This window comes from Triticum aestivum, chromosome 7B (assembly GCF_018294505.1).
Source record: "Triticum aestivum cultivar Chinese Spring chromosome 7B, IWGSC CS RefSeq v2.1, whole genome shotgun sequence".
In the NCBI taxonomy this organism is placed as follows: Eukaryota; Viridiplantae; Streptophyta; class Magnoliopsida; order Poales; family Poaceae; genus Triticum; species Triticum aestivum.
The window spans coordinates 60,616,155-60,626,897 of record NC_057813.1 but is presented as its reverse complement, the minus strand read 5'-3'; the positions used below and the strand labels follow the sequence as shown (position 1 = coordinate 60,626,897).

The 10,743-nt window shown below is 48.5% G+C and overlaps 1 protein-coding gene across 2 annotated transcripts; it reads right to left on the bottom strand.

Annotated features, from left to right (window-relative positions):
• Positions 1–2,362: 2,362 nt before the first annotated feature.
• LOC123156889 (uncharacterized) lies at positions 2,363–5,086 on the bottom strand. Of its 2 annotated transcripts, none has more exons than XM_044575085.1 (7): positions 4,847–5,086; positions 4,228–4,299; positions 4,055–4,131; positions 3,876–3,945; positions 3,398–3,555; positions 3,252–3,324; positions 2,363–2,723 (listed from the first exon to the last, which is right to left on the bottom strand). In XM_044575085.1, exons 2-7 carry the CDS (start codon positions 4,256–4,258, stop codon positions 2,572–2,574), a joined length of 561 nt encoding a protein of 186 aa, XP_044431020.1. In that variant the 5' UTR covers positions 4,259–4,299; positions 4,847–5,086; the 3' UTR covers positions 2,363–2,571. The 2 variants fall into 2 exon arrangements, with proteins under 2 accessions (XP_044431020.1, XP_044431021.1); XM_044575086.1 differs by having other exon boundaries at positions 4,810–5,032.
• Between the last annotated feature and the right edge of the window lie 5,657 nt (positions 5,087–10,743).

Below are 10,743 nucleotides of genomic sequence, written 5' to 3'. Positions count from 1 at the left end.
GGGGGGGGGGGTGGTGGTGGTTGTAGGATGGGCTCCAGTGAGCCCATTTTACATGTACATGCTCTTGAAGTTTTATATTATGTGCACTTGCCAATTTGCCAAGTCGTGAGAGGATGGATCTGTGCATTATTCACAATGAGCTTGGTGGTGCTTTTCATGGGCTTGCGTCCAAAAAATGTGAGGGGAAGAGAAATGTACTGTAATTGTTGACTCTTGGTTGGGTTTGTGAACAATTAGTTGGTTTTTTCAGATTGTGCTGTTTTCACCTTAATAACTCAAAGCTATATGGATTTGTGTATGATGCTAAGCTTGATCAGTGTCTTTAGGTCTTAGTTTGTTTCATTCAGATCATGCCATTTCCTCCTTTATCCACAATTATATATTATTTGTAATCCATCGGCTGTCAAACGAATGCGAGTCCTTACATTTGGAGCGGACACGAGCTTAACTACAAGCAACTCTTTTTATATGTAAATATAAGTACAACTACATGAAAGAAGTTAACAACGTGTGGTACATGTCCATATTTTAATTGCTTCTGACCTACTACTAGCTAGCTCGAGTAGGCCAGAGTAAATTGTATAAAACCACCACTTTGAGGGCTAGTTTTGCGAAAAACACTAGGATACAGTTTCTCTGCAGAAAGCACCACGTCTTGCGTAATTCTTTTTGCGAAAACCACTGATCGGCGGATCGGGCTGCGTTAAGTGAGTTTATGACAGTTGGGGCCCATTTTTCGCCTACGTGGCATAACAGTTTAGGTTTCATGCAAAAAAGCCCCCCAAAATTCTCTCCTTGCCAAAAACTTTGTCGCAGGCCCATCCCGACCGCGACCACCGTCGCCCCTCCCGACCCCGGCCACCACCCATTCCAACCTCGGCGGCGCCCATCCCGACCCCGACTGCCGTCGCCCCTCCCGACCACGGCCACCACTCGTTCCAACCTTGGCAGCCCCCATCCCGACCCCAGACGAGGCAGAGGCCGCCGTCGCCGTTCCTGCACCGAGGCAGAGGACGCCTCCCGTGGCCCTCCCCTCTCCGCCTGCTGGCCGAGGAGCAGTTCGACCTCGACGCCGGCGAGGTTCATCTGCCGCCCCAAGCCTCCATGGGCGCGGCCCCAGAACAGGACGATGGATCGGGTCGTCGCTCTCCTCGATCCAGAACAGGACGAGGCAGAGGAGGCCACAGGCGGTGGCCAATGTAGAGGAGGCAGCAGGGACGGGGCTCTACCAGCGGGATCCGGCCAGGAACGAGCAAGGGCGGCGGAGGACGGCCGGATCTGGTGGCGTCGGGGTCCTGGTGGTCATCGTCGTTGGCTCGCTGAAGCTCCGGTGGTGAGGCACTCGCGGCCGAGCGCGAGGAAGCAGGGAGGCGGGATGGAGGGCCGGCGTCGGGGTTGATGCGCCTGTGGAGGAGATGGCGGTGAGGCATGGTCGTCGTCGCTCGCCGGCGAGCGCGAGAAGGCGCAGGAGGGGGGAGGGGCGGCGTCGGGGTTGATGCACCTGGGGAGGGGATTGCGTTTATGTTTTTTATTTAGGGGTGTCTGTGTAAAATCTAAGGACTCGTTTGTAAATTTGGAATAACACTGATTTGGCACGAAATGTTATGCCACGTAGGCAAGAAATGGGCCCCAACTGCCATAAACTCACTTAACGCGGCTCGATCCGCCGATCAGTGGTTTTTGCAAAAGAATTACGCAAGATGTGGTGCTTTCTGCAGAGAAATTGTATCCTAGTATTTTTCGCAAAACTAGCCCTCAAAGTGGTGGTTTTATGCAATTTACTCAGTAGGCCAAGAATGTCGTAATGTCTGGACATGGAGAAGCTGTTGAAATGGGAATCGGAGCCGGAGCCGATGGAGTAGGTGCCCATGTCACCGAACACGAGCCAGTCCCCACGCTCATCTCCGGCAGCCGGTACCCCGTTACCACTGTGTCGTGTGAGTCGCACGTTGGCCTAAACACAGTCGATGTGTACGTCTCCTCGTCAGCGCATGGGGTGGCGCGCGGCCTCAGGCGGGGCAGGTAGTCGTCCATGAGGACACAGTTCAGGGAGCCATAGACTCCATCGTCAATCCAGTACTCCTGCATCTCGTCGCCCATGCGCTTCCCGATGACGCGCGCCGTGAGTGCGAAGGCCGTCTCGACGAAGTACCATCCCAGCTCACCGATCACCTCCACACATGGGAGGCGTTGCGGATGGCTGTGACGGCCTCGTCAAACGCGCCATCGCTTGCCATAAAGTTGTTGCCGATGTCGAGCACGCGCGGGCCTCGATGGCCCCGCGGTACACGTCGGTGTGGGTCCCATAATAAAATAGTCAGCGTAACTGAAGCACCATAGAGTTCTGAAATACCAGCCTGAGGTTTATCACGACCTTAATAAACAGGCTATAATACCAACAGCAACACAAGGAGTCAACCTCCGGAGGGTAAAATAGCTAACAACAAGGTACCAACACAATTAGGTTTCTCAAGAAGTCGTATTCAAAGTTGTAATGACTAAGCAACTGGTTCAGCCACCCGCGGTTTCCCGGATTCAGGAGTTTAACAAGGTGATTTTGCATCAGGTACCCTACTCTTCTTGCTCTTCCGCCTTCTTGTGAAGCTCCAGTATCATATTGGCAGCCGCCGAGCACTTCGCCTCGTATGGGGTAGGACGAAGACCACCAGTGAGGCTCATATCAAAATCTAGGCATCTCAGACGTACACTGGCATGGTACATTCCTGAAAAGATAGGAAAAGGACCGTTGAAGAAGTGCTCAAAAGTCGAAACACACACACACACACACACACACACACACACACACACATACATACAAAGATGATAGTCAATCAAACATCAATTCTGGTTATTGCTAAGTGGGGACCTAATCAGTCTGATCTAAGATAACCACTGATCGAATGTTAAACAAACCTAACACTTGAACAGAGCATAACATATGAAAAATAAGCAAGCGGCTTATTTGGATTGCTACTTTGACATCAAGAGAGCAAACCCTGCCTATTGATCTGACACCTTGAAAACTCTTTTCGTCTAAGCATGGTTAGCGTAGCACACTATGTATGTTATCATCTCAATTCACAAAACGAACCAGGACCTATAGGGATTGAATTCGATAAATGAGAATCAGGAAGTACGTGGCATAGGATACATTCATATGATATTCCTAATTGTTATGCCTACATGGTCCAAGGACCTAATACTTGCCTATCTAGAATATCTAGGAGATAAAAGTAAACATTTGTACATACCATCTGAAACTGAAGGTAATACTGTGTATCTTGGGAGTATCCAATGGGCCCCACGACAGATCAGATCAAGCTCCTGCATAGACAAGTGTTAGGGTACCAGTGGCATTTAAAATTGTAATACATAGATTCAGCTTGAGGTTTCTTACCTTGCATTGTCGGAGGAGTGCCTCCCTCAATTTCTTCTTATTAGTGATCGATTGGCCACCATCTCCAAAGCAAGATGAATTGGTAACTTCTGTCATATTTGAGCAAGTTTCCTTGTATTTGCTTATTATTGATACAGCTTTAGGTGTCATCTTTCCTTCTGCATAAGTTTTAAAACATGATGAGTACAAGAAATGTGGAACTAATATAGAAGCAACTTCTTGCCAAAACATTAAAAAAATCCAAAAAAAACATCTTGCCAAAATTGGCCACAGTTTCGACGGACAATTTGTACATCACAAAGTGCGGTGGACGATTTGTCCACAATGAAAAGTGTGATACAACACAGTTTAGCGCAGAACTTTTGAAAACATATGGCTCAGAGGAAAACTTGCCGACAGTGTTGACCGCAAAATTGTAACAATTCTACAGTGTGATTGTAAATGTAACCATGTTTAAAATGTGACATGGGTAGAATACCACTCAAGAGTGTCTGGATGTCCATATCACACTGAGCACTTCGTTCTTGAAGTATGCTTTCCTTGCGAAGCTGAAATGAAGAGAGAATAGGAGAGTTCACATCAGATTCTCAACTAGAAGAAATTATAGAAAGCAAGCATAATTTTTTCCTGAAATAAGAGAAAATACATATAACATACAATTTCATCCCGTATTTTCTGAATTGATTTCAGCGAATCATCTATCTGGCCATCATCGTTGTACTTACTTGTGGCACCTTCAAAGAAAATTTTGGAACACATAGAGTAAGAACTTGGGAAGATCAGTTACCAATATATGAAAAATAAGCAGGCTTGGGTAGGTTTATCTGAACCTGACTCTTCAGACATTTCAATATTTTGCATTCCAAAGCACGGATCTCAAGTGAAGGATTACCACGCGTCGCCTGATAAAACAATGAGTTCTTCAAGTTAAAGCAGAGTGAATGGATCACATGAAAACCTTGGCCTAAACACCACCTACGCATCTGAAACTGATTTATGGAAAGGATGAATATTTCTTTTGATTGATTGAGCACATATGGTGTGGCTCCTCTCTTAATATGAACACCATCATCCAATAAGATTTCAAAAAATAGCAAGGGGGAGGGGATCGTTGGGTCAGAGCAATTTCCGGCTATACAAGAATAGCCTGGACGATACAAGGAAGACGGTCTGGTGATTACGACGGCGAGCTTCTCCGGGTTGAGCAGTTGCAGGGGCGACCCCTCGCTCTTCCCGGCGATGGGTACGACCAAGATCGACACAGGAGGGGGGAGGGGGCAGCGACTATGGTGAGAAGCCAGAGTTGCAGGTGAAGAGAGGGAGCGGCGGCGAGGAAGGAGGAAGGAGTTGGAGAGGCGGCGTGGGCTGGAAAGAGCGAGCGCGGGGAGGGGGTTTCTACGGAAGAACCTGACCTGCGGCTTGACGGTGAGGAGGGGCGCACCGATATACCTTGATAGTGGCGGCGTGTGAGAGGAGGGGATGGTGGCCGGTGATGCAAGGCTCGGTGGCGGAGGTGCGCAACGAACCAGCCCTCGTCACCGTGTTCCCTTCCTCCAGACGGGCACGCGGCGGATCTGGTTGATTCCCCCACGATCGTCGCCTCGCAGGCTTGTTCTTCTCCTCCTGACGCTCACCAGATCTGCCGACGTTGAGATCGGCTGTTGGCGTGCGGAAAGAGACGAGGTTACGTGCGTGGGGAGAACACTGAGGGGCTAGCCAATCAGGAAGGACAAAACACGTGAATTCTCTCTCTCTCTCTCTCTCTCTCTCTCTCTCTCTCTCTTTCTCTCTCACACACACACACACACACACAAAGACACATGTTCACTGCACACACAATGTACCTCTCTCGCCATTCGCTGCACCGCATAATGCGCCTCTGCCAATGTGAACATAGTGAGAGGGTGCCCTTGCATTCGGCCATATTGTGTTTGATACTAGTATAGCTAGCTGACTCAAACATGCCTAATAAATTGACCGAACACAACTTTCTCCTTGGTTTGCAAAACTTGCCTTTTATATCTTGACATTTTTTTCCTAGTCCTAGTATTTATCAATTTGATTGGTCGTACGTCTCCTCTGGTGGGCCCTATCCAATCCAATCTCCTGCAGAGACATGCTTTTTCTTTCTTTTTTGCAAGGGAGAGTCATGCTTGTCCAGGTTGAAAACTTGTCCCACTTGCGTGTCCACTAATCTGGTGGTCGTTGCCGGCTAAAGTTGCAGCTTTAGCACCATAGCCTCCTTGATGATGTTCCTTTAAATTAAAATGCACGACCGTATTATCTCTGCAGTACTTGTTTGAGCATGCAACATCCTTATTCGATTGGTCAACCACCCATGCATATGATGTGCAATGCATCAACATGCATGCGTGTAACATTAACTAGTGTCATTTTGCCAATATATTTGACGCATAATTTTTCTGGGAAGTATACATCACTATATCTTGATCCTGACTCACTTGTACATCGTCATTGTGATCGATGTATCTTGATGACCCTGACCCACAAGGAGCCACAATATCTTGATCCTCACTCACGTCTTGTACATGTTGAGCATATGAGCGGATTTTTTATTAAATTAATCCACGTATAAATCATGAGCATAGTACTGATTTCTAACCAGATAATCATGTAATAGGCAGATAGTAGAAATATTTACGCAAATAGCTAGTACTGCACCCACACGAAAATAAACAGGATCGGGATAAACGTGTTACTCCAGTGGGCCTGCCAGAAGCCGCGGCGGCAGCGGTCTCCTCGGCGACCTTCTTGGCAGCAGCGGGCTTCTCGTCAGCGAATCAATCGACTTCGTTGGTGGTGGACATGGTGATGACAAAGGTGGGTGGACATGGTGATGATGAAGGTGACGCGGACGTAGACGAAGTAGAGGAACGGTGGCGAGCACTCCCGCCTCCCCTCCCTCCGTCGCCGCCGGGCTACACCCGGGGGCCGACGGCGATGGCAGGGGACTCCCCTTTCATGTCTCAGGAGTGGTGCGGGGCCCCTACACATGTGGAGGTGCGTCCGAACCTGCAGAGTGTGGCGATAGGTGAGGCGGCGACGGTGGTGGCCGGCCCTGCCTCGAGCGACGGCGGCTCCAGGCACATCGGGCAGCCTGGTCACAGGCGGTGGCATGCGGCGGCTGTACTAGTTCGGGTGGTGGCGTGAGGCGGTCGGCAGCGGCGCGCCATCTGGCTTCTGGTCGACGACGGCATGGAGGGCCTAGTGGAGTGCAAGGCGGCACCTTTGATTAGATCTGTTCTAGTCGGCGCAGCCGAAGGTGGGGGTCATCTCCTCCGCTGGAGGTGGTCGACAACGGCGGCTGGCTATGCTGCGACGGCGCGCCATCTGGCTACGGATCGATGGAGGCGTGGGGGCCTGGTAGACTGCTCGGCGGTACCTCCGGTCAGATCTGTTCTGGCCGATGCAACCAGAAGTGGTGGCCATCTCCTCCGGCGGAGGTGGTCGGCTTGAGGCTGGGTGGTCGGATCTTGAGATCCGTCATCTAGTCTCCGCTGCGAGACATGGAGACATTGTTGCCGGTGAAAACTGAGCTGAAGGCAGGCGATGGCGGTACCTTGATGAAGACATTGTTGCGTAAATACTATTGACCCACTCGTGCTGCTCCGGGAGAAACCCTAGGATCTGGTTTTCCATATCGGACAATGGCGGCACTACGGTGTCGTTTCTCTCTTGGGAGCATCATTTGTGGAGCAGCGCTGGAAGACAGAGGCGGGAGGTGGAGCGTCTTCATCTTGAACAGAGCTTCGATGGAGATGTCAAGTCATGCCTAGCCGACAGGTGCTACACTATGTCATACCTGTTCGGCAGGTGCTACGCATGACAGATCTTCCAGAGTCTCCACGTCGGGATGGACGATCGCAGGGCGGCCGCGTAGTTGGGTGCCGTGGCGGCGTTGACAGATGGCCGGACTGACAAGGATGATGCGGATCTCTTTCCTGAAGATGGGACAACAGTTCAATGATGATGGATGCTTCTAAAATGTGTGCATGTGGTGTACGCTTTAGGTCTACTGCACTGGTTGTTGGTTTCGATATGTTATATGGATGGATTGGCGACGACATTGGTTTTAGTCTTTTAGATATAGGGAGTGAGAGCACTCCATATTATCAAGTTTGTAAGTGTGAGTAGGGTGGCTTCGGGTGGCTTGATGTATGCTCTTGTTAGACCTTCGTGAAAAAATTAATAAAGATGGTTGTATGCATCAATTGATGCAGAGGCTGGAGGTTTAACTTCCTTTCCTAAAAAGGGGAAAAGCAGCTTAATATTATTGAAAGGCCAAAGCCATCATATATACAAGTATAAGGGAAAGTCAAAAGGCTAGAATGTAGAAGGCCAAAATCTATCATCAATATAACTCTAACAGGTACTATTAACATTCTGTGCAGTGAAGTTATTAACACCAACTGGAAGGACTGTGAAAAATCCGTGCTGCATATCTATCACGAACTTATTCAATATGGGGTTCGTATATGGATGTTAGAGTTACTTAACTCTCTGAAGTCTTTACCCACTCGGGCACACAAAGATGGCTCTATACTAAACTATGCTCCATGCTGTAGATTTGGGATTCAGTTAGTTTATTTCCCCAAAACTGTTCATATATTTTCACCGTAGAGAAGTGGGTTTATCAGATGGTTGTGTACAACCTAGTTCGCCTAGTTCGATGTCAATTAATTTTTGTTAGTCGCTCTTCACATTTAACATGGTTGTGTGATTTTCACCTTCCGAAAGGTGCTGGTAAAACCTTAGCTACTTTTCCCACTGTGTACTTTAAACATCATGGCTTAGAGGAACGGTGGCGAGCACTCCCGCCTCCCCTCCCTTCTCGCCGCCGGGCTACGCCCGGGGGCCGATGACGATGGCAGGGGACTCCCCTTTCGTGTCTCAGGGGTGGTGCGGGGCCCCCTACACATGTGGAGGTGCGTCCGATCCTGCAGAGTGTGGCGATAGGTGAGGCGACGACGGTGGTGGCCGGCCCTGCCTCGAGCGATGGCGGCTGCAGGCGCGTTGGGCAGCCCGGTCACGGGCGGTGGCTGGCCCGGTTCGGGCGGTGGCGTGAGGCGGTCGGCAGCGGCGCACCATCTGGCTTCTGATCGACGACGGCATGGAGGGCCTAGCACTAGTAGAAAAAGTGCCTAATGTGAAGCTCATTAGTCCCGGTTTGTATTTGAACCGGCACTAATGTGACCATTAGTGCCGGTTCCAATGGCTAGGCGGGCGGTTCGCATTAGTACCGATTCATGGCTAACCTTTAGTTTCGGTTCGTGCCACGAACCGATACTAAAGAGGTGGTGGCAAGCTGGTGTCAGGCTGCGGCCCCACCAACACCTCTACTACTGGTTCGTGCCACGAACCAGCCTGCCACCACCTCTTTAGTACCGGTTCATGGCATGAACCGGGACTAGAGATGCACCTTTAGTCCTGGTTCGTCTAACTAACCGGTACTAAAGGTCCTCCTATATAAACCCCTTCATCGAGCCCGAGCGCTCTGTTCTTCCCCTTTCCTCTCCTCTGTTTTCTTCCTCTTCCTCTCAAGCTCACACTCCATTTTTGCCAAAATTTGTGAAGATTTGAAGGCACCCCATCCATCCAAGTGATCACAAAGGTTAGCAACTTTGTCCTTTCATATCTCATTGCTAGATTAGCTCTTGCAATGCTCTATAAGTATAGTGATTTGCGGGTTTTATTTTGGGAGGAATTATATGTGGTAGTATTTGATTTATATGCAATTTGAGGTCAAAATAACTCTTAGTTTGTATATGTAGGTGTGGTTTACTTAGTGCCTTCCCGTCTCCGTCCTCTAACCACCGTCGATCGTCCGCACCAACCCGTCGCCGGCACCACCTTGGTTAGAGGACATTGGTGTGGTGAGCCTCTTGTTCTTATCTTTTTTATATATAAAAAATCATGTTTGTGTGATTTATATATATATAGTTCATTGTATAATTATCGTACCCGTACACTGTTTGTTATACATAGTGCCATGGTTTTGATATCCATCCCCGCCGGCCCTCGTCTGGGTTATGATTCAGATGTGGTATATTCTCTTTTAAAACTATTTGTTGCATTCCATGTTTATGACAAATTATGCACATTAAGTTGACATAGATATTTTTATCTAGGAGGTATGTGAACCTGAAATTCCAACCGACCCTATTGTCGAGAGGTTAAATTTAGTTGAAAAAGAAAATGAGTATTTGAAAGAAAAATTGAAAATAATTGAGGGGGAGAAGATGGAATTGGAGTTTCATGTTGCCGATGTCGTCGATGATCACAAGATCAAGATGGAGAAAATGCGCTTGAAGATTAGAAATATTAGAAAATATGCCATCGATAGTGAGGCTTGGTATCATTATGCTGTTGGATCAATTGTTACCTTAGTTGCGATCTTGATCGCATTTGTTGTTGCATTTAAATGCTTTAGCTAGAGAGTTATTTGTATGTTGTTTTGTGAGAATAAGTGTTGTATGAACTTTATGTATGAACTTGTATTATGGTCTTTTCGGTGCAGTGTAATGAAGATGAGCCAGCAATGGATGTATGATGACCGATGCTCTCCCTGTTCATTAATGGCGTGCATACTTTTCTTCTTGCGACTGAGGCAAACAAGCGGGCGGATGGTTTTATGCCTTGTCCATGTGCTGGCTGTAAGAATGATCAGAATTACTCTAAGTCAAGAACCATTCACGCCACCTATTTGAGTCCGGTTTCATGCCCCACTATAATGTTTGGACCAAGCACGGAGAAAGAGGGGTTATGATGGAAGACAATGAAGAAGAAGAGGACGACGACAACTATCCTGGCCATGGGTTCCCTGAATATGATGGTACAACAATGGGGGAAGAAGCTGAGCCGGCAATGCGGGAAGAAGCTGAAGAAGAGGCATCAGATGAGCCCGCTGATGATCTAGTTCGGGCCAATGCCGATGCAAAGAGAAACTGCGCAAGTGAAAATGAGAAGAAGAAGTTGTAACTGTAAGGGCATATTTCTCCCTATGTGGTTTTGGTGATTGATGACAATGCATTTGCGGACTAATCGTGTGCATTGAGCATTTCAGATATCTCATGTCTAGGCACAAGACGATTCGTTGCCCCTCGGAGCCTAAGTGAAGACGGTGTTTCTCTATGTTTCTTTTCGGTGGATTTGAGTCATAGGAAAGCGGTACTATTAAGAGGGGGTCCGCGTCAGAAAGGTTAGGGTGGAATCAACACATACACGTCTGTTCCTTTGCACCACCTTTCCTTTGCTTCTTTGGAGCACCGACCGTTTATCCGTGTCTTTGCAAAATGAAGGACTTCGAGTGATATTGTGCTGTGGCA

Bases quoted from the DNA above. Each gene is read 5' to 3' on its own strand.
- LOC123156889 (XM_044575085.1), bottom strand. From the start codon at position 4,258: ATGCAAAATATTGAAATGTCTGAAGAGTCAG. The intron at 3,946-4,054 runs GTATGTTATATG...TCTTCATTTCAG, and splicing joins AGAAAATACGGGATGAAATT to CTTCGCAAGGAAAGCATACT. The intron at 2,724-3,251 runs GTATGTACAAAT...CTATCTTTTCAG, and splicing joins ATTACCTTCAGTTTCAGATG to GAATGTACCATGCCAGTGTA.